The sequence below is a fragment of the Chlorocebus sabaeus genome, chromosome 20 (assembly GCF_047675955.1).
Source record: "Chlorocebus sabaeus isolate Y175 chromosome 20, mChlSab1.0.hap1, whole genome shotgun sequence".
In the NCBI taxonomy this organism is placed as follows: Eukaryota; Metazoa; Chordata; class Mammalia; order Primates; family Cercopithecidae; genus Chlorocebus; species Chlorocebus sabaeus.
This window is the reverse complement of record NC_132923.1, coordinates 97896615-97920285: the sequence shown is the minus strand read 5'-3', so window position 1 is coordinate 97920285 and position 23671 is coordinate 97896615. Positions and strand designations below refer to the sequence as shown.

The 23671-nt window shown below is 42.8% G+C and overlaps 1 protein-coding gene across 7 annotated transcripts in view; it reads left to right on the top strand.

Annotated features, from left to right (window-relative positions):
* MACF1 (microtubule actin crosslinking factor 1) overlaps nucleotides 1-23671 on the top strand; it is a 404957-nt gene that overhangs the window by 74413 nt on the left and 306873 nt on the right. Inside the window, exon 1 of one of the 7 annotated variants that reach the window (XM_073007452.1) lies at nucleotides 2550-2684. The exons of the other annotated variants lie outside the window; for them this stretch is intronic. Within the exon in view, the coding sequence (XP_072863553.1) occupies nucleotides 2633-2684 (52 nt within the window). The 5' untranslated portion in view covers nucleotides 2550-2632. Of the gene's footprint in view, nucleotides 1-2549; nucleotides 2685-23671 lie in introns of those variants that run through there. 7 annotated transcript variants of the gene reach the window in all.

Below are 23671 nucleotides of genomic sequence, written 5' to 3'. Positions count from 1 at the left end.
ATGCTCTTTAAGCACTAAACTCCTTTTTAACCTGTTTATCTTGCCTATCAAGTTGCTTTTTGAGAAAATGAACCATGTATTTGTGTTTCCACATAACTCCTAATACATCTGCACAAAGTAGTACCTTGCTGGTTCTGTTGACTGACTAGTAGCATTGGAAGGCACAAAAGCTTGGGTTGGTTATTACTTCCCTTTTCTTTCTTTCTTTCTTTCTTTCTTTCTTTCTTTCTTTCTTTCTTTCTTTCTTTCTTTCTTTCTCTTTCTTTCTTTCTTTCTTTCTTTCTTTCTTTCTTTCTTTCTTTCTTTCTTTCTTTCTTTCTTTCTTTCTTTTCTTTCTTTCTTTCTTCTTTCCTTTTCTTCTTCGTTGGGGTCTTGCTCCGTCACTCAGGCTGGAGTGCAGTGGTGCAATCATAGCTCCCTGTAGCCTCAACTTCCTGGGCTCCAGTGATCCTCCCACCTCAGCCTCCCCAGTAGCTGGTACTACAGCCATGGGACAGCACACCTGGTTAACATTTTTAGTTTTTATAGAGATGAGGTCTCACTATATTGCCCAGGCTGGTCTCAAACTTCTGGACTCAAGCAATCCACCCACCTTAGCCTCCCAAAGTATTGGGATTACAGGCGTGAGCCACCACACCCAGCCCCTTTCCATTATCTTAGCAGCTGTCACAGTTATTTAGCCTGATCTTTTTAAGTGGGCATACTCCCTTTTCTCTCTGTTTTTACAGTGCTGCTTACACAGTTTCTCCTCCTGCATCCAACCTTTGTAATTGGGAGTTTTGCAGAGCAGTGTATTTGGTATGCTGTGAACTCTTCCCTAGGTCACTCAGTGGCATCCTGTGAGCCAGGTTGTCTGAAAAACTTCAAATCTTGGTGAGGGGTGGGGTGGGTGTATCTCCCATATGAGGGATTGTTCAGGGGATCTGACTCAGTTGACAGCTCCTGAGTTTCTAGTATGCCAAGGCTTTTGTGATAAGATGAACAAGAATTTTTCAAGCTCAGATTTGGGGAACATAGCTTCTTGCCATGCTTTCTCATTGGCACAATGTGTGACTTTTGGGCAGATACTTAACCTCTGTCTATTTACTTTCTCTTTTTTTGAGACAGGGTCTCACTTTGTCACCCAGGCTAGAGTGCAGTGGTGTGATCTTGGCTCACTGCAGCCTCAACTTCCCAAGTTCAAGTGATCCTTCATCCTTGGCTCCCCAAGTAGCTGGGACAGCAGGAACGTACTACCACACCCGGCTAATTTTTTGGAGTTTTTGTAGAGATGGGGTTTTGCCATGTTGCTCAGGCTGGACCTCTGTTTTCTCATCTGATAATGAAAAGCAATTATTTTCATAAATTACTTTCAAAGATGAGTCTAATAATGCAGATGAGCCATTTTGAGTTCCTTACAGCAAAGATGCTGTAGAAATTTCAGGATTTCCCCCCTTTAATTATAATATGGATAGCTTATCCTAAGAGCCTGTGACTATTGGGATGGTCATCTTTTTTTTTTTTTTTTTTTTTTTTTTGAGACGGAGTCTTGCTCTGTCGTCCAGGTTGGAGTGCAGTAGGGCGATCTCGCTCACTGCAACCTCCACCTCCCGGGTTCACGCCATTCTCCTGCCTCAGCCTCCCGAATAGCTGGGACTACAGGCGCCTGCCATCATGCCGGCTAATTTTTTGTATTTTTAGTAGAGATGGGGTTTCACTGTGTTAGCCAGGATGATCTTGATCTCCTGACCTCGTGATCTGCCCACCTCGGCCTCCCAAAGTGCGTGAGCCACCGTGCCCGGCCTGGGATGGTCATCTTTTTGAGGCCAACAGTAGAAAGAAATTTGTAGTAGTGACTGACACATTAAAGCAACCCCAAAACAAATCTGAGTGAAATAGTGTCCTGGAGTTGGGGACATGTGGTTGATATCTGGGTTGCATTTTCTCTCTGGTTATCTGTGGAGAGGGGCCTGTCTGAATGGTTGTGCTTTTAACATTTAGGAAATGAGCTTGACAGTTTCTGCTTCTTCCCTCCGCCTGCCTTGAACTGCCTTGATAGGCAGTGTCTCCTCTGTTGTGTGGCTATATTCCAGTCTATAAACATGACTGCTATAAGGAGAGTGCAGAGTATTGTTTATTTTGTAAAACCTGTCTCATTGCCATGTAATATTTGCTCAAGAGCTCCTGTTGTGGTGACATTCTTATGGTGAGCATGGCCCTTTAAAGATTTTCTCAAATGTTAAATGAGCCCCGACTGGTGTCCTGAAAAGCATTTAAGCTTCTCTCCCTAGAGTTTAAGCAAGAGTAGCAGTAATCCCAGTGGAGCCTGGGCTGGGGTCTAGAGAGAAGGTGGCAGATGAGGTGGCAGATGATAGGCAGGGGCGGTTGTGGTCCCGTAGCTCGTTTGCACAAAGGAGGGGCTGGCCTCTCCTGGGGAGGTATTTCCGCTCACTGGAACAAATGAGGGCTCTCAAAAGGCTGTAATGTAATGAAGCTTCTCTGGTGACGTCACTTGTAAATGTGGTCAAAGTCCAGTTCTTGGGGGCTAGTAGAAGCAGGAGTAGAGATCAGTCGGTTTGCATGCTTTCACTTCTCAGCTGTCACTGCCATGGTGCCTACTTTCAGCCAGTGAACCAACACAGCTGGGCCGGGCATGAACGCTTACAAGTATCAGAAGTTCCTGGAGGGACTCAACAACCTTAGAGGTATTACAAGGCTTCAGGCTCCCTACCCTTTGTCCTTGCTGATCGTGTGAGCACTTATTATGGTGTGTGTTGTATAGGGTCTGTCAAGCCCTCCTGCTCTGAGCTGGCCCTGTTTTTTATGCATTTAGGCAATTAAACAGAAGGGATAGAGTTTGTAAATGCAATCCTAAGTGAGTAGGAGAGAATCTCCTTAGGTACTTCAGCAACAGCCTGTTGTCTTGCTTGAATGGACAAGTAAGAAATGTCCCCTGCATTCTTGAGCTCAGAGGGCTCAGAGCACTCCCTGTTTTTTTTTGAGGTAGCCAGACAGTGTGGTTGGAGGGCTCTTGCCATAGGGCCCTGCAGCCTCACCTAGGTGTAGTTAGGTTTCTTGGGCCAGGGTTTCCAGTTGCTTGTATCTACAGTGAGTCAGAGTCCCATGTGGAGAGAACGGGAGTTGGGAGTGGGGAGGAGGGTGGAGGGAGGAATGCAGGTTGATGGGCTATTTGTAAGCCCTTTGTAAAGTAAGCCTTTGTAAAGGGTAAAACAATGACTTTGAAAGAAGCAGCTTTTTATTAAAGTAATATTTAAAGGAAATAGTGTTTTCTTTGCATCATTGGCAAATTCTTCACTGACCAGACATGAGAAGAATGTACTCAGATGTGATATAGGATTCTTTTTGGATATTAACGAAAAAAAAAATGAATGAAATCTTTTTACTTTCCCATCTCTAATTAATAAGTGGTTTTATTTCCATTTGCAGAGGAGGGTGCTCAAACCATTTTTCTTTCATCAGTAGTTAGGATTCTGGACCCAGAGCAACCATGGGGTGTGTAGAGAGTGGGAGGAGGTAGAGGGAGGAAAGGAGTAAGCTGGGTTTTTTCAGGGATGAGGAAAGTGGCAGACAGGGTGTGGGCAGGAGATCTGTACTCCCTTCTTGCCAGGGTATATAGATGTTTTACTTTCTTTCATTATCTGTTGAAGAACTCTGGTTCTAAGAAATATATATGGAGAGCTTTGTATGCTATAAAGGGATATACAGGTCAGGCATGGTGGCTCGCACTCATAATCCGAACACTTTGGGAGGCTGAGGTGAGAGGGTCCCTTGAGCCCAGGAGTTCTAGACCAGCCTGATCAACATAATGAGACCCCCCCCCCCCCCATCTCTATAGAAATGTTAAAAAATTAGCTGGGCTTGGTGGTATGCACCTGTAGCCTTAACTACTTGGGAAGCTGAGGTGGAAGGATCACTCTGAGTTCATCTTAGAGGTACAGAACCCAAATAACACAGCAAAGAGCCCCAGAGTCTGGAGTGAGAACAGTGCTACTGTCTGGTGCTAGAGACTCTGTGAAGAAGGGAAGAATACCCACATCTGATCAAGCATATGTGTAAAATGCACCTTTGTCTCTGAGAAAGAGCAGTAGTATGGTGCTTTAGAGTGAAGGCAGTAGGTCTTTTCTCTCCACAGTACTACTCACCTTGAATGGAGTTCTGTTTTCTAATCTCTCATTCACTATTGTTTGCTTCATTCACTTATATACGCTGTATAATAGTCTTTATAGCATAAAACATACAATATATAGCAGTTTCTCTCGTTCACTCAAAGAAAGGATCAGATTTAAACTCTTCTTTGCTCCCGCAACCTGAGTCTTTTTCAGGTGGGAGAAGTTCCTGGAAAGAGGTCTTGTAGTTCTTTTGGTTTAGTCCTTACTATTTTTTGGAATGTTGCTAAAGGTCTTAGACAGCTATTCCCCCAATTCTGGGCTGCCAGACAGAGAGTTAGATACAAACCATTGCCTTTGTCAAATCCTCCTGTGGGTTGAGTTTCACCCACTGTGCCCCCTAATTATGGCGAATGGTTACTTCCCTTCTTTTCACTTAATATCTTTGTGTATTCCAGAAGGGCTGATTCCCCTCTTCATTTAGTTACTGACTTTGCTTTTCTTGGCATGGTTCAGCTTGTAGACATTCCTCCATCTAGTGGGTAACTGGTGAAGGGAATCCAGTGGGAGAATAGAGACATTGTACAAGTTTTTGAAGTTCCAATCCCCAAATTCCTATGAATTATTGGTGTTTTGATGCCAGGATGGGGTACAATATTTTCCACTGCTGGTGCTTTTTCTGGAGGGCTTTAACTTATATTTTTCGAGCCTGCCAAAAACTTTAGTTATTGGGGTGATTTCTGCCCAGATGGACCTCTCTCGTGGGTATGACAGGCTGAACTATTGACCCAAGTCCTGCTTTTTGGCAGAGTCCAGACCTGTGCCATGACTGGGATAAGTAGGTAATTAGGGATTAATTAGGGAGGCATAGAGGTAGGTGAAGTAGAGTGATGAGAAAGTGGTTCACTAGCCTTGACTAAGAAAAATTTGTGATAGGACTATAAGATAACTGACTTTTAAAACAGAAATATAATGGCCAGGTGCAGTGTCTCATGACTGTAATCCCAGTGCTTTGGGAAGCTGAGGCAGGAGGATCAGTTGAGCCTAGGAGTTTGAGACCATCCTGGGCAGCAGTAGCAAAACCCCATCTCTAAAAACAAATAAACAACACAAAAATTAGCCAGGCATGGTAGTGTGTGCCTAAGTTTCAGTTTCAGCTACTCAGGAGGCTGAGGTGGGAGGATTACTTCAGCTGGGGGTTTTGAGGCTGCAGCGAGCTATGATCATGCCACTGTACTCCAGCCTGGGTGACAGAGTACGCCCTGTTTTTTTTTTTTTTTTTTTTTTTTCAATCTCCGCCTCCTGGGTTCAAGCCATTCTTGTACCTCAGCCTCCTGAGTAGCTGAGATTGCAGGCATGTGCCCCTGTGCCTGGCTAATTTTTTGTATTTTTAGTAGAGATGGGGTTTCGCCATGTTGGCCAGGCTGGTCTCAAACTCCTGACCTCAAGTGATCTGCCCGCCTTGGCCTCCCAAAGTGCTGGGATTACAGGCATAAGCCACTGTGCCCGGCCCCTGTCGCTTAAGTAAATAGATAGATTAAAAAAAAAAAAAAACATATATACCCCAACATACCTATGTAATTTTACCCTTCTCTTCCTTTGCATATACTGTCTTATTCCCTCTGCCTGGAATCGTATTATTTTCTTCTCTTTGTACCAAATTTCTGCTCATCTTTCAATGCCTAGCTCAAGTCTCATTTTCCTTCCCCAAGTTTTGTTTTTGTTTTTGTATTCCCAGTAGAATTATTCTCTCTCCCTCAGCTATGTTGTCATGGCACTTTAAACATACTTATTTTAGAGCATATCACATTATGTTTTAGTTATTTTATTAAACATTTTATTTTCCTGCTAGTCTTTACTTCTTGGTCAAGTTTTCTGTAACTTTCTTAGGCTTCAGTTTTTTCATTTGTAAGAAAGGGGATGATAGAATTTACTTTACAAGATGTTGTGAGGATTAAATGAAATAGTGAATATAACATCTGATGCAGACTAGGAGCTTGATAGATGTTAGCTATACTGTTTCTAAAGGCGGGAACTGTGTCTCATTTATCCTTGAGTCTCCTTCACCTAGCATAGTGCCTGGCACATAGTAAGCATAAAAAGAATATTTGGGGAATTGAATTGAACTAAAATCATGTATTTAAATGTCATTCAGTAGTCAACATAGGAGGTTAAAAAAATATTCTAACAATGGTGCCTATGCTGCATACTTTTATTTAAGCATGCTTTTTGTGGTTTTTCTCTTCAGTGCCAGGTTATGACCCTCATAAGAAACTCCATAGTTGGCCAGGCGTGGTAGCTCACGCCTGTAATCGCAGCACTTTGGGAGGCAGAGGTTGGCGGATCATGAGGTCAGGAGATCCAGACCATCCTGGCCAACATGGTGAAATCCCATCTCTACTAAAAATACAAAAATTAGCCAAGTGTGGTGGTACATGCCTGTAGTCCCAGCTATTCAGGAGGCTGAGGCAGGAAAATCACTTGAACCCAAGAGGCGGAGGCTGCAGTGAGCTGAGATCACGCCTCTGCACTCCAGCCTGGGTGACAGAGCAAGACTGTCTCAAAAAAAAAAAAGAAAAGAAAAGTAAAGAAAAGAAACTCCATAGTCATTTTATAGTCATACCTAATTTTTGGTCAAAAGATGATACTACCCAAGACAAAATTAAACCCAATCTCAAAGAATGAAAATGTACTACTATTGAGGCCGGGCGCGGTGGCTCAAGCTTGTAATCCCAGCACTTTGGGAGGCCGAGACGGGCGGATCATGAGGTCAGGAGATCGAGACCATCCTGGCTAACACGGTGAAACCCCGTCTCTACTAAACATACAAAAAACTAGCCGGGCGAAGTGGCGGGTGCCTGTAGTCCCAGCTACTCGGGAGGCTGAGGCAGGAGAATGGCGTGAACCCGAGAGGAGGAGCTTGCAGTGAGCTGAGATCCGGCCACTGCACTCCAGCCTGGGTGACACAGCAAGACTCCGTCTCAAAAAAAAAAAAAAAAAAAAGAAAAGAAAATGTACTACTATTGAAAACATTGGAAAGATGGTACTACTAGTCTATAGCTAGTTCCAGATGAGGGGTTTCGGGTATTTTGAACAGTGGCAGTATTGTTGAATAAGTAGAAAAAGGTGACTACTGAGAAAGAACATAGTCCTTTTTGGTTCTCTTAGTTCTGATACATTTGTCAGATCATGTTTCTCATTATCTTAGAGCTTTACTTGGGACATCCACTTAGTCTGCCTGCTGAGAAGCCTGTCCCCTGTTACCACATACAGTCAATCAGGACAAGCTCTCACACCCCAGCATATACCCTCAGAGAGTGAATCCTTTTTTTAAGGGGGAGTGCTTTTTTCCCCGTCTTCAGCTTGGCTTGGAAAAAAGACTTTTGACTGTTTTTCTGATGTTAAATGATGGACTATATTGTCCTTATAGAAAGCAGGGAAAAATAAACTAATAAAATCACCAAAATCCTACAAATTACTAGACTCATATTTTGCTGTATTTCCATCATCTTTTTTCTATCCATATGTATATAATGTTGCTTTTATATATATCTGTTGTTGTAGTTTTCTATCTTGCTCTTTATTATTTTGTGAGCATTCTTTATACCTTTATCTATCTACATCATGATTTTTTACAGCTTTATGGAATTCCATCAAATGGAACGTTCATTTATTTAGCATACTCCAGTAGTGGGGCATGTACATTTCTTCTAATTTTTCACTGCTATGATAATGACCATCCTTGTAAATAAATTTTTCTGTGCATTTCTGATTTTTTTAAAGGATGGATTTCCACAAGTGGCATTACTGGGTGTTAATACATATATTCAAAGCTCTGGATGTTGGCTTTTAATTTTATTTCACTTTTAAAAGCTACTGAGGGTAAGAAGAGGATACCTATAACACTGAATACCTCTCTGATAGCTCTTGGCCTCTTGTCCTCTAGGGATAGCCCTGTCTTCAGGCTTAGTGGCTGGGTGGCTCAGATGTTTTATTATCCAGTTAATTTCATGGTGGAACAGGTGCCAAGTGGCCTTCTCACTTAGTCAGCAGCTCCCATCATGTCATCATCGTATCACTGCACTGCTTTACTCTGAAGCTTTTCTCACAGCAACTGTAGGCATTTAAATAGCTTCATTGATCCTTCCAACCCTAGTACCCTTTTCTCTTGTGGTGGTAAGAGACCCATTAATGTTGACTGGGAAACTGCAGTAGCAAAAATGACCATCAATATTGTACAGAAATCCCACATTGGAACCCTAGATTGGTACCAGATTGAGGTTTTCTTTGTTTTCCTGCTGTTACTGAGCTAGCACCTAGGTAATAAATTGGGCCAGCTTAATTTGATAAAATAGGTTGACAAATTTTACTGTGTCAGCACCCCTGCTTTGGTAGATTTCTGCCTCTGGAAGAACCAGAACTGGTGCTGTGTTTTAAATCAGTGTATTGCAGCCAAGTGCAAATCAGCTTCTGTTACGTGGGACTGATAGCCTTAGAGTAGAATTATAGACTTGATGAGAGTACATCCTTGTTTCTGACTTGGAGTTGACATCCTGGAGCAGACAACGTGAGGTTTTCTAGCTGATGATAGACTGGGGATGTTTGGAGATTAGCTGAAGGACTGAGAGAAGGCACATGTGTAGGACTTGATGTGTAGGGGGCCAATGAGAAAGTCTCTGCTGCAGTTAGGATAGTGGAAAATGGCTTGAGTCACTGACAGGCTTGCGTCTTTCATAGTGAGAACTGTCTGCCTCTCCCATTCCCAGAGCCCTTAAGCAAAGCTGTCATAAAAGGGCGATTCTCTCCACTGCAGGGAATCTGGAAGTCTGCATGCTTCTGGGGTGAGACCTGTCAACACCTTTTACAGCACTAGGCACCTAGTAGACCATGTGCTTATTTGGCTAGTTGATAGTTTTGTTCTGTTAAAGTTTTTTCTCTCCTTAATTGTATACTTTTTAGGCTTACTGCATGTCACTGGGCTAGAGAGGGTCATCAGCACAAACTCACTTTGGGGTTGTTTTCAGTTGCTGCTGTTTTGCAGTGTGTGGGGTCAGTCTATTTTTTTGTTACAATTGGAGATGGTTGTTATACTATCCCTATTTCTCAAAGAGTGAGCCTGTATAGCTAACAAATATACAATATCATTTTCCCCTCATCCTTGCTTTTGTTTTCTTATCAAGTAGGCATTAATATTGAAAGGTTAAGGCCCTCATCCTCACTATGCTCCTGCGGTTTCTTTTGGTTGTTGGAGAAACCCCAGGCTGATAATACTACTTTTATGTCGATTACTCATTGTATCAACTGTGGGGATGGTACTTTCAATAAATACCAGTTAAATAGCATCTCTTGCTCATTTTGGAATGGCAGGAACTTTTTAGACTTCTTGGTTTGAAATCCTTTGATTTGGAAGATCACTTTTTACAATTTGTTACCAACTTAATTGCCTCACTCCTTGATCATGTTCCATGTTTCCTGTTGCATTTACTGGAAGTCTCCATCTCCTTCCTTTCATTGAGAACTTTCTGACAGGATACAAAGATTATTGATAGTCCCTGTCTTTGAGGGATTATCAGTCCTATATAGTCTAGTGGGGAGACTGTAGAGGGCATTAGATTTTTTTTTTTTTGAGATGGAGTCTTGCTCTGTCACCTAGGCTGGGATGCAATGGCGTGATTTCTGCTCACTGCAACCTCTGCCTCCCAGGTTCAGTGATTCTCCTGCATCAGCCTCCTGAGTAGCTGGGGTTACAGGTGTGTGCCACCATGCTGGGCGGTTTTTTGTATTTTTAGTAGAGACGGGGTTTCACCATGTTGCCCAGGCTGATCTTGAACTCCTGACCTCAGGTGATCTGCCAACCTTGGCCTCCCAAAGTGCTGGGATTACAGGTGTGAGCCACCATGCCCTACCAGCACTAGATATTCATTCATTCATTCATTCATTCATTCATTCATTCATTCGAGATGGAATTTCGCTCTTACTGGCCAGACTGGAGTGCAATGGCGTGATCTCAGCTCACTGCAACTTCCGCCTCCCGGGTTCAAGCAATTCTCCTGCCTCAGCCTCCCAAGTAGCTGGGATTTGCCCGCCACCACAGCTGGCTGATTTTTTTGTATTTTTAGTAGAGATGGGGTTTTACCATGTTGCCCAGGCTGGTCTCGAACTCCTGACCTCAGGTGATCCACCTGCTTTGGCCTCCCAAAGTGCTGGGATTACAGGCATGAGCCACTGTGCCCAGCCAGCATTAGATACTTTTAAGGCAGAGGAATGACATAAACAACTAGGGTGGGTATTTTTTGAGAGGTAGGGTGGGGAGAGATAACTGGCAGCAGTGTGAAAGATCATTTGTAGGGATCATTTACAGGGAAGTGAGGATATAGCTAAGTCAGTAAGTATGTACCTGGTTTTAGTTTGTTTAGGATGCAAAGAGGTGAGAGAAGTAAAGAGCAGGGATGTTAAATCTTTCTTTTTTCTTTTTTTTTTTTTTGACAGTTTCCCTCTTGTTGCCCAGGCTAGTGTGCAATGGCATAATCGTGGCTCACTGCAACCTCCGCCTCCCGGGCTCAAGCGATTCTCCTGCCTCAGCCTCCTGAGTAGCTGGGATTACAGGTGCCTGCCACGAGGCCCAGCTAATCCAGCTAATTTTTGTATTTTTAATAGAGACAGGCTCTCACCATGTTGGCCAGGCTGGTCTTGAACTCCCGACCTTGGATGATCCACCCGCCTTGGCCTCCCAGAGTGCTGGGATTATAGGCGTGAGCCACCGTGCCCGGCCAGGGTTGTGTAATCTTTCTAAAAGAGAATTTGGGCTGGGCACAGTGGCTCATGGCTGTAATCCCAGCACTTTGGGAGGCCGAGGTGGGCGGATCACCTGAGGTCAGGAGTTTGAGACCAGCCTGACCAACAAGAAGAAACCCCGTCTCTACTAAAAATACAAAATTAGCCTGGTGTGGTGGCGCATGCCTGTAATCCCAGCTACTCAGGAGGCTGAGGCAGGAGAATTGCTTGAAGCCGGGAGGGGGGAGGTTGCTGTGAGCTGAGATGGTGCCGTTGCACTCCAACCTGGGCAACAAGAGCAAAACTCCATCTCAAAAAAAACAAAAAAAAGCCACGTGTGGTGACAGGCACCTATAATCTCAGCTACTCGGGAGGCTGAGGCAAGAGAATCGCTTGAGCCCGGGTGTTGGAGGTTGCAGTGAGCTGAGATCGCATCACTGCACTGCAGCCTGGGCAACAGGGCGAGACTCCATTTAATAAATTTAAAAAAAAAAAAAAAAGGGAGAGAGAGAGAGAATTTGGTTTTTAGAAATATTTTATGTTGAATGCTAGCTGGAAGTGGAGATCAACTTTACCCCCACAGCTCAAGTTCAACCTGACCCTTATGTTGTGCAATGCTTTGTGTTTGGGTTGGTATTTCCTGGGACTGGTCAGGTGATGCATTTCAGCATGAAGCCTGTGTAGTGTCTGAAGAGTAGTGGCCCCAGGTGTCTATCAGTGATAAGAGGAGAGAAGCCCATTTAGCTCTGGACAGGGCCTCTGTTTCCTCTGAGATCTCTGGTCTACTCTCCCTGGTCTGGGGCTCCATCTTTACAAAACTTTTTACAGATAGATTTGAAGTGCCAACTTCATTCTGTGTTGGAGTGCTGGCATTGGACACAACTGATTACATCCCTGCCTGTTTAAAATATTCTCTTTTTTTAACTTCAATGAGAGTATTTCATGGATTTCCTTTACCTATCTGGTAGCTGTTTGTCTGCTTTGTTGCGTCTTTTCCTTCTTCTGACTCTTAACTGGCAGTTTTCTAAGGGGTAAGGCAGTGTAGTGAAGTGGGAAGAACATGGACTTTGGATGCAGGCAGGGCTGGGTTCAAATCTATGTTGTTGTTTTTGTGTGTGTGTGTGGAGAACGGGGTCTCGCTATATTGCCCAGGTAGGTCTTGAACTCCTGGGCTCAAACTATCCTCCCGCCTCTGCCTCCCTGAGAGCTGGGATTACAGGCGTGAGCCACCGCGCCCAGCTCAAATCTATGTTTCTACATTTATCAGCTGAGTGACCTGGGGCAAGTTACTCACTTTTTCTGAGCCTCAGTTTTTTCATCTGTAAAATGGGGATAATAATATCTTCCATATAAAATTATGAGGATTAAACAGAGTAGTATAAGTAAATTTTCTTATTGCTTGATTGATTGGTTGATTGTAGAGATGGGGGTCTCCATATGTTGTCCAGGCTGGTCTCAAACTCCCGGGCTCAAGCGATCCATCCCCTTGACCTCGTAAAGTGCCGGGATTACAGCTATGAGCCACTGTGCCCAGCCCAAACTCAGTATTTTCAAACCAAGCTTAAATTTGGCTTTTCTATCCAAGTCCATATTTTTTGACAGTTGAGCTCACATTCTTCCAGTCTCTGAGATTAGAAACCTTGCAGACGTCTGTAACTCTTTTGTCTTCATCAACCCCCATTTTCAATGTCATTGAGTTCTTTTGTTCTTCAGAATTTCTCTTAAATTTGTCTTTTTCTCCCCATTCTCTATGCCATGACTCTAGTCCAGTCACTCATCACCTTGTGCCTGAATTACAGCAACTGCCTCATATTTTGTTTTCTGTGTCCTGTTTCTCTCTTCAGTTAACACTGAAGTAGCAGTTACTTGCCTAGTATTTCCTATTACTGAAAGTCCAAATTTGCTAAAAAGATCTTTTATGAGCTGGACATGGTGGCTCATGCTTGTAATCCCAGCACTTTTGGAGGCTGAGACAGAAGGATTACTTGAGGTCAGGAGTCTGAGACCAGGCTAGGCAACATATGGAGACTGTGTCTCTACAAGAAAAAAAAAATTTTTTTTTTTAAGTAGCCAGACCTGATGGTGTGTACCTGTAGTCCCAGCTACTCAGGAGGATGAGGTGGGAGGATTGCTTGAGCCCAGAGGGTTCAGGCTGCAGTGAGCCATGACCCTGTCACTGCACTGTAGCTTGGGGACAGAGCAAGACCCTGTCTTAAAAAAAAGACAAAAACAAAAACAAAAAAACATTTTATGCTTTCATCCCCTTCCTACTTTTTTTTTTTTTTAATTTATTATTTATTATTAAACTTCAAGTTGTAGGGTACATGTGCACAACGTGCAGGTTTGCTACATATGTATACTTGTGCCATGTTGGTGTGCTGCACCCATTCCCCTTCCTACTTAACCAGGCTTATCTCATGTAATTTCCTAGAACACACCTTCAGCTCCACACAAACCCTGTTCCTCATTGTGTCTTATCCTCTCTCATTCATTCTCTCTCCTTTTCTTTTCTTTTCTTTTGTTTCTTTTCTTTCTTTTCTTTCTTTTTTGACTGGAGTCTCACTCTGTTGCCCAGGCTGGAGTGCAGTGGCATGATCTTGGCTCACTGCAAGCTCCGCCTCCTGGGTTCACGCCATTCTCCTGCCTCAGCCTCCCGAGTAGCTGGGACTACAGGCACCCGCCACCATGCCCAGCTAATTTTTTTATTTTTTATTTTTTAGTAGTGACAGGGTTTCACTGTGTTAGACAGGATTGGCTCAATCTCCTGACCTCGTGATCCACCTGCGTCTGCCTCCCACAGGCATGAGAGATTACAGGCGTGAGCCACCGCGCCCGGCCTTTCCTTGCCCTTTAGTTTTCTTACCTGGAATGCCCTTGTTCTTTATACTTAACTGAAATCTATCTATTCCTTCAAGCTTCACCTGAAGTCTTTCTTCTGATGAAGACTTCTCTGATTATTGTAGTCCAAGTTGATGTATCACTTTCCCAAGCTAGTTTTATCTATCTATTGAAATTGTAAGCTTTTTTGAGAGAACTGTTTTATAGACATTTCTATTATTCCCACGGTGCCTCACTCATGCCTACCCAAGTTTAAATGCTCCTTACAGAGCACTTACAAAATGTGGTGGCCAAAGCCAATCACTCTTTCATTCAACAAATGTATATGAGCACCTACCATGTGTGCTGTGTTCTGCACTGGGATCCCAGCAATAAATAACACAGTAATGAGACAGGTTATACTGTACAGAAGCAGACACTAGACAAATATTTGTTGGTCAGCTGAATTTGTGGAAGCCAGGCAGGACTCTGAGGACAAATGATAAGAAGAGGGAGAATTTAGAAAATAAGATACCAATGAAATGACTATTATAGGAAAAAGGTGTTTAATGGATTCATTCAGCAAGTAATTTATTGAATATCCACTGATATAAATGTATTCCCAGGTATTAGGGATATACCAGTAAATAAAGCAAAGTCCTTTCCCTTGTAGAGCTTATATTCTATCATTTAGAGGCATTTTTGAAAAGAAAAGCACTTAATATTGGATGAAGCCCTTCAGTGGGAAGACAGCAGTGAAGGAGTTAAAATGCTTCTAGGGCTCTAGGCTTTGTTGAAACAGATGGTTTCTTTGCCCTAGGGAATGTTTTTAAGGGGGATTAGAGGACTGGGCTGAGGAAGGCCTGAGACCTCTTTCCCTCACGCCATAGCACACACACCTGCTGTTCTGGCGCCTGGTGAGCTATGTAACTTGTCCCCCACTTGGTAGGCACTTGTTTGCGGGCTTGTGATTGTGACTGTAGGGCTGGCTCTAAGCTTCTGACTTTTTTATCTTCCTTTCATGATTTTATGTGTTGTCCAACAGCAATGAAGTCCCATTTTAATTTAACAGACGTTGGGACTTGTCTTGTGTTCCTTTCTGGTCCATATTTACTTTTACATAATTGTAATCTTTCTGTTTGTGTGTGTGTGTGTGTATTTTTCTCCCAGTCCAATTTATTTTATTGTGGTAAAATACACATGACAAAAAATTGATCATTGTAAGTACTTTAAAGTGTACAGTTCATTGACATTAAGTACATTCACAATATTGTACAAGCACCATGACTATTGAATTCCAGAACTTTTTCATGATCCCAAATGGAAATCCATTAAGCAGTCATTCCCCTTCCCTCCAACCCCTGGCAACCACTAATCAGGTTTGTGATTTGCCTGCCCTGGATTTGCTCATTCTGGATATTTTATATAAATTTAGTCATGTGGCCTTTTGTCTCTGGCTTCTTTCACTTAGCATATGCACATAGTTACATGCCTTTTCCATGTAACACTGTAAGGATTTTTTAAGTGTTTCCTTACAGACATTATAATTTTAAGTTATCTTGTTGATAATGGCTTCATGTAGCCATTCCTTTATTGTTGAATATTTGGATTGTTTCAAGTTGCTATTATTTTTTGAAATGCTACAGTGGACACCTCCCTGAGTGTGCTCTGCCATCTTTCAGGGGACTCTGAATGTTGCACATCAGCTGCAGAAGAGCCATTATGCTTGATTTAGGGTAGTGTGGACTGTTATCCAGCTCTGTGGGAGGACAGTCAAGTAATGAATTTTATATAGAAGGGAGCGTTATTCTTGGCAAAATAAGACCGTGATCTTCAGGGAGTGGCAGGGAAAAGTTTTTTTCCCCACTGCCTAGAATTCTCTGATACTCCGTCTATCCCTTTGGCTATAGGAAAGAATTGATTATAGCAGTTGAAGATTCAATGTTTTATTTATTTACTCATTCAACAATTATTTGAGAGCTTACTATATGCCAGACATTTGAAACTTGCTCATGGGTTGAACTTGGCTAAACAGTGCCTTTCACTCCCTGGGCCTTTCATACCTGCCTGGGAACGAGACTAGGACCTACTTCCAGAGTAATCAGAGAGGATCCAGAGGCCAGAGCCGTGTGGGGCCTTATTACCCCATGGTTTAATGCCTCAAGATTTGGTACCATTATAGATACTAATCACACATTAATTTGTCTGCTCACTCTGGGGATTTCCAGGCCAGGCTGCCACTTTTCATGCGTGGCTATTCTTGTTCACCACTCTAATAGAGTCCTGGCTGCTAGGAGATGAGCCATCAGGCCTGTGCTCTCTTAGTGTTGTTCACTATATCCTGGGCAAGGCAGCAAGGAGAAGGTGCTTACTGAGTGAGTATAAAAGCTTCAGGGACTTTATTATAGTAACGTTACTGTGTTCATGCAAGGGGTGAAGTTGGAATGTCACAGATTCTGAGTTAGCCCAGATATACTTGTGATTAGTGCTTCTGGGGCCTTCTTGCTTTCTGGCAGACAGCCCTCCTCCCATTTTTGTTCTTACTGACCCATTTAACAGAATAGTCTTAATTTCTCTCTACTTTGCTAGGAAAATAAAGACCACTTAGGGCCATTCAGGGCCACACACTCTGCTTACAAAACCCAGCGTGGAGTAGAAAAAGCACTGGAGGCCGGGCGCAGTGCTGGCACTTTGGGAGGCTGAAGCGGGCGGATCACAAGGTCAGGAGGTGAGACCATCCTGGCCAACATGGTGAAGTCTCTACAAAAATGCAAAAAATTAGCTGGGTGTGGTGGCGCATGCCTATAGTCCCAGCTATTTGGGAGGGAAATCGCTTGAACCCAGGAGGCAGAGGTTGCAGTGAGCTGAGATTGCGCCACTGAACTCCATCCTGGCAACAGAGCCTCAACTCCATCTCAAAAAAAAAAAAGGGAAAACACTGGAAACAATTGCTAGATCTTAAACATTCACTTAGGAAAATGCCAAACCTGTAGAATTGGAGTAAGAAGCAGAGAGGCTAGTGAGAGAGTTCAGGGATTAGGCCTGATCTCTGTCCTCTTCCTCCTACCACTTGTTGCATTTCCTTCACTGTCAGAATTTGATTGTTCTCTGTCTGTATCTTCAGATGTATTTTTCTAGTGTATTTGAAAAACTGTTGAATAGTCCCCTCTGGGCCGGGAGGGAAGAGGGTTAGACAATCAGGAGTAGAGACTCTGTTATTTCTCTCTCTAGACCCAAACCCTGGAGTTAACTGAAGGCCCAGAGTTACTGAGAGGCGGCTGTGTTTGTTTTTCAGTAGGCTGGCTTTACTGAGTGGGATACAAAAGCCCAAAGCACAGGCCATTCCCATAAGCCTAACATTTTCATATTTCTTTCTCTGCCAAAGAATCTTTGGTTAGGGTTAAGAATAACTAGTCTGTCTGTGGAAATACCAAGGCCTTTTGTTTGCCATAAGAAAAGGGCTTTTGATTAAGGCTGCCTTCTCTCGCTCTCTCTTTTTTTTTTTTTCTTAAGCTGCTGTGGGAAGACTTCAGAGCCTCTGAAGGTGCTGTATATTTAAGGGGTGTAAGGGAAGGAATGATAGCTAAATAGAACTAAGAGAGGCTTAATTGTGCTTTACCACACATTTGTGCAGAGATGAACCACAGCAACAAAATCTATCCAAATTTTGGTCATTGCTTCTACTAGCCTTTCTCTCTTCCTACTTTTATGAAATCTACCCAAAACAGTAGTTCCCAAAGGACCTGCTGTACTGATCTGACCTTGAATCATACTCTATCACTTAGTATGATTTGGGGCATGTTACCTAACTTTTCTCTTTAGGCTAGAGTTTTGCAACTATAAAATGGAGATTACAAAAATTGAGATTTTGCAACTATAAAATGGAGATTATATTTTCATAGGGTTATAATGAGAATTGAATGAGTTAATATGTGAAAAATACTTAGAACAGTGCCTGGCACATAGTAAGAGCTCATCTCAGTAAATATTACTACTATTGCCTATGGCAAATGCTGAGTGTAGCTTTATTTTTCTGATTAGTAATTCCAAATGTGGCTTTCTAGGGTTAGCAGAGTCAGGGCTTTTTCTTTATAGAATGAAAAGGAAGCAGACATTCCCATTAGGCATGAACTTTTTATCAGTCAGAGGTAAAGGGAAAGATTTATTCTCTGTGTGGACTCATCTTAGAGGCCCAGTGTCTTCTTAATTGAATGTCTACAAGGGAATCAGTTTCATCATGAAGAACTTACTCTTTGCCAAAAGCAAGGGCGGGGGTTGGGTTGTCTACTTTTAGTCTTTGTCTGAGAGTAGTGATGTTTCTTGTGCCCTAGGAAAGCTTGAACCAAGGTATGGAGAAGGGGCCCCTGGTCCTCCAAATTTACAGTAGTAAAAGAAGCAACAAACATCTTAGTAGGAAAAGGGGAAACCCTCAGGGCTGGGGCTGGTCCCAGTGACTCTACTACCAGGTCTGGAGAATGTCACTAGTGGAGGCTCTGGGCAAGTGCCTGGCCACTGCATTTCCCTGGCCATAGTAAGAGATGTACAGAATGACCTGCCTTAAGCCTCTGGGCTGTTTGTTTTATAAACTGCCACCTCCTTCCCCAAATTGCTGGGAGTGGCTAAGGAAGTGGCACAGAATTTTAGATTTTTGTGTCTTTCTTGCCCTTTTCTGTATTGTCTTTAGTTTTTAGGAAGGACTTTCTTGGCTGCCTTCTCCCTCCCCCACCTCGCTCCATCTTTCTCTTGCAAAGTAAAATCTCATCTTAATTCCTGCAGGAGGTTAGGTTGTAAAGTTTACACATACAGTGAAGATACCAAATAATCAAAATTATCATGGAAAAATATCTCAAATGACCCAGAAATCAAAGTATATAAACATGGTTTTGTGTATATGCCACGACAGAGTTGGAATACCATATGAAATAGTTGGCCTGTAATTAGGATAAATTTTATATGAAAAAATAAGTATTCTCAAAAACTAGAATCATATTCAGCATTCAGAATGCTCACAGTGTGAAGAGGCACACTGGTCTGAGACATGCTAAAGTCTCAGATTCAAGTCCTCTCTTCTCATGTTCACCCTGGTAAATAACTTCCCTTTGGTGTAAAATCTCATTGAGTGGAATTGTGAGCAAACTTTTGAACTATTTAAATTATTTTTCTCTTCCTAGTCAAGTTTGCATAAATGCAAGTGTGTTGTGATTGTATTTTATCCTTCTTTTCTGCTTTCTGTTTTTCTAATTTCTTCTTCCCTTTTAAAAATCCTCACTATGGGGGGACGGTGGCTCATGCCTATAATTCCAGCACTTTGGGAGGCTGAAGCAGGAGGATCACTTGAGGCCAGGAGTTTGAGACCAGCCTGGCCAACATGGTGAAACCCTGTCTCTACTAAAAATACAAAAATTAGCTGGGTGTGGCCAGGCGCAGTGGCTCACGCCTGTAATCCCAGCACTTTGGGAGGCCAAGGAGGGTGGATCACGAGGTCAGGAGATCAAGACCATTCTGGCAAACACAGTGAAACCCAGTCTCTACTAAAAATACAAAAAAAAAAAAAAAAAAAAAAATAGCCGGGTGTGATGGCGGGCGCCCGTAGTCCCAGCTACTCCGGAGGCTGAGGCAGGAGAATGGCGTGAACCCGGGAGGCAGAACTTGCAGTGAGCTGAGATCACGCCACTGCACTCCAGCCTGGGTGGCAGAGCGAGACTCTTTCTAAAAAAAAAAAAAAAGAAAAAAAAAGGCCGGGTGTGGTGTCAGGCACCTGTAATCCCAGCTTCTCGGGAGGCTGATGGAGGAGAATCACTTGAACCCGGGAGACAGAGATTGCAGTGAGCCGAGATCACACCTCTGTACTCCAGTCTGAGTGGCAGAGTGAGACTCTGTCTCAAAAAAAAAAAAAAATCCTCACTTTCTTCTTCTAAATCCATTTTATAGCACACAGCAATTCTTCTCTTACCCAGAATGCTTATTTGTGTGTTTGCTTGTCCCATTTCTTAATTATTTTCATTGTTCAGAATTCTTTAAAGGAGAATTGAGAGTAGGAAGGGAAGACTTCTAATAGTCCTCTTCATTTAAATTCTGTAATCATAACTTCCACTCTCCTCCTCTTAGGTCCTCTAACTTTTGATTCTTATACCTTGCATATGAGGCTTTTTCTTTCCTTCTTTTTCCCCCTATTTTGGTCATTTTTCTGTAGAAAATTTCTGTTTATGCTTGAGGAGTTAAATATGAATTCTTGTTATACTTACTAAGCATCACTGGTTCTATCTCTAGATGTTTAATGGGTTTTTAGATCAATCCCATGAAAAGATAGATGAGGAACTGAGCCCACGTGGAGAAGACAAAGGCTACTTGGCCCAAGTAATATAGCTAGTTATTGACAAGCTTAAACCATGACCCAGGGTTCTGATGTGCACTTCAATGCCTTTCCTCCAAATCACGTTGCTTGCTGTTGAAGCCTTGGCTAGGAGTGATCTTTAGTAAGATCCTTGAATTGTAACTTCTTTTCTTTTGTTTAATTTTATTACAGTTCCTTCCTTTAACAAAAATGCTAAGTAATATAAACTTTAAGAGGGTTAAGATTAGTTAGGTTTCAAAGGTATATTTGAGAATTACGTAGCATCTCTTGAGATAGTCTTGAGACCTTAGAGCTATGTTGGGGCCTAAGGACTGGGAATCGCTGTCATCAGACTAGACATTTGAGAAAAGGGAGATTTTTATTTATTTGTTTTTGAGACATAGTTTCACTCTTGTTGCCCAGACTGGAGGCGCAATCTCGGTTCACCACAACCCCCGCCTCCCAGGTTCAAGCAATTCTCCTGCCTCAGCCTCCTGAGTAGCTGGGATTACAGGCATGTGCCACCACGCCCAGCTAATTTTGTATTTTTAGTAGACACGGGGTTTGTCCATGTTGGTCAGGCTGGTTTCAAACTCCTGACCTCAGGTGATCCGCCCGCCTCAGCCTCCCAAAGTGCTGGCATTACAGGCATGAGCCACCGTGCCCAGTCTAACTAGTGTTTCTATAGGAGTTTTCCAGATTGATGCCTAATGTGCAAATAACTGCATCATCAGTCCCTGGCTGTCATCATTTTGCTGTGCAAAAAGGGAACATCAGAGAGGGGTCCAGAAGCCACTCCACATATCATTCATAAATGTTATTGCGAATGGAGAGAGGGATGATGGTGGGGGCAGGCATATTTGTGTTCATAGAGGAAGGTAGAACTGTAATCTTCATACCTAATTGCTTGGCATTGATAATATAACCATCTTTCAGAGAGTCAGCTCCAAGAGGTAACTGAGAAACATCTCAGTTTTGCTCCAGGCACTGTTTCGTTTGCCATCTATACCAGAAGCTGTGGTGAATGGGAAAGCCATTGCTTTCTGAAGTGCCCTTAGGCCTTTCTCAGTGACTCTTATGTTTTAAGAATCATTTGGGTGAGCATAATGCTGAAATCCTGTAGCTATGAAAGCTGCACTGCCATGGCAATAAAGCTCCCCATTGAATAAGCAAAATGGCAATTTCCAAGAATCTTCAATCAAGTTGAGAAATGGGATCACCGAGGGGGGGATTTCCACAGAATCTAGGCTGTCAGGGAAATCTTTATTACCCATTGTCTTCTCCTTACAAATTCCAGGAGAGGAGTATGAGGTTATATTTGTGTCCTCAGTAAGCCCATAAAGGTTAGCCAGTGTGCTACCTTATAGTTACATTGTAATTTTCCTTTTCAACATTCTTTTTTTTTTTTTTTTAGTTAAATTTTACTTTAAGTTCTTGGATACATGTGCAGAACTTGCAGGTTTGTTACATAGGTATACAGGTGCCATGGTGGTTTGCATTCTTTTATATACCGAACATAATCTTAGTACCTCACAGACGGTGCACATGTACTAACACCGTTCCTGAAACCTTAAAATATAAGAAATATAGAAATACAGGTAGTTTGTAAGTCTTCACTCTTGGGGAAGCCAATTTTGGATTTCCTTTGTCTTTTTGTCCTATCATATTCCTTGAAAGGGGTAGTAAAAGCATTTTTCTCTTTTTCCCTCTCTGTAGTTCACCCCAGTGGGCACATAGTTGCTGGATTCAGGAACATTCTTTCCCAAATGATTCTTAAGGCATGCGGGTCACTGAGGTTTATTTTTAAATCCATAACCCAGGGTTCAGCAGTTGTCCTTAATTCCCGTGAGGAGGCTTTCAGCTGCCCAGACACCCCCACGTCTTTACTGGGCACATTCCAGCAGTCCTAAAGTCCTGACCCTCAGGAGTGAAATTCTGGTCTGGTGTCTCACTCCTGGAATTCCTTCATGAGGCACGGCCATGGCATGAATCAGGTATCAGATTGGAAAGCCAAGGGATCAGGTGGCTTGTGATCATAATATAAAAAGTTTCTAACAGTAAAGTGGTTTTGGAGACTTAATGCGTATTGAAAGTTTCCTTCTGCTTTATTGTCAGCCTTAGCCACCTCTTGATGGTCTCTTTAGTTCCTTTCCTGGATTGTCTAGGAGCATGCTGGAGGCAGTCAGGACATAAGGAGTTAAACTGCAGTGAACTTACGGAGAATGATTAAACAGTGATTAAGTGATATTTTAACTTCTGTTTACAGGGGAGAAATGGATGTCATCAGGAAAAGGGTTTGTTTGCAGTTTTGACTGAAGTCATCTTATCTTAGCCAGGGTTGCCTGCCCTTATTCAATTTCATTTTTAGCTGCAAGGTGAACTCCCCCACACACTTATTTTCTCATGTCCGTCTTTGTCTTTGCTCGTATTCCACTTCTTCCTTCCTTTCCCCCAACCCCGTGTTGCTCTAGGAAAACCAGCTCCACTCAGAACAGAGTTGGGGTGGGCCTTAGCTGCCCTCCTGCATCTTCTGTTTCTGGAAGTCTTTGGGATGAAGCACAGATGGGAGAGTCAGGATGCTGGAATGCCACTGAACTGGTGGAAAAAGCACTAGATAGGCAATTGAAGAGGCTTGGGTTTGAATTCCAGCTCTGCTACTTATTAGCTGTGTGATCTTGGAAAAATTACTTAATCTCTGTAAGTCTTAGTTTCCTGATCTGTAAAATGAGGGTGATAATTTCTACCTGAAAGAGTAAGAATTAGAGAGGATTAGAGTTATGTATATAAAGAGCATTGCCTGACACACACACAGTAGGCATTCAATTATGTGTGATCAAAAGAGGTCAGAGTTGATGGTAGAATTTAGACTGCCTCGGTTAGCTTTTTGCCTATTTTTCCTAGTGCTCCATTGTATCGTTTATATATTATAGTTTAAAGTTATGCTTCCAGACACAGTAATCTGTAATCCCAGCCTTTGGGAGGCCAAGGCAGGTGGATCACTTGAGGTCAGGAGTTCGAGACCAGCCTGGTCAACATGGTGAAACCCTGTCTCTACTAAAAATACAAAAATTAGCCAGGCATGGTGGCACGCGCCTGTAATCCCAGCTACTCACGAGGCTGAGGCAGGAGAATCACTTGAACCCAGGAGGTGGAGGTTACAGTGAGCTGAGATCATACCACTGCACTCCAGCTTGGGCAACAGAGCAAGACTGTCTCAAAAATAAAATAAAATAAAAAATAAAGTTATGCTATCCTTTGCTTTTATTACAGTCTAATAAGGAACTTGGATGACTCTTAGACTCCCCATCATCTCCATCACCCTCCTCAAAGCTGCTCTAAAACAAATTTAAGTAAAAAGTATCTGTTATACAAATGCAGGATTAAGACTTATTATGATGGCTTTTCCTCTTGCAACCAGATTGCAAGATACAAGCCTATTTTTAATGCAATTTCTGGTTCCCTACTCTGGTACTAATGCAAATATTTATTTTTCTTAGGGATGAGTTGTGGCCAGTTGATATAAAAGGAGATAAAGGCCAGGCATGGTGGCTCACATCTGTAATCCCAGCACTTTGGGAGACTGAGGCAGGCGGATCACTTGGCGTCAGGAGTTCAAGACCAGCCTGGCCAACGTGGTGAA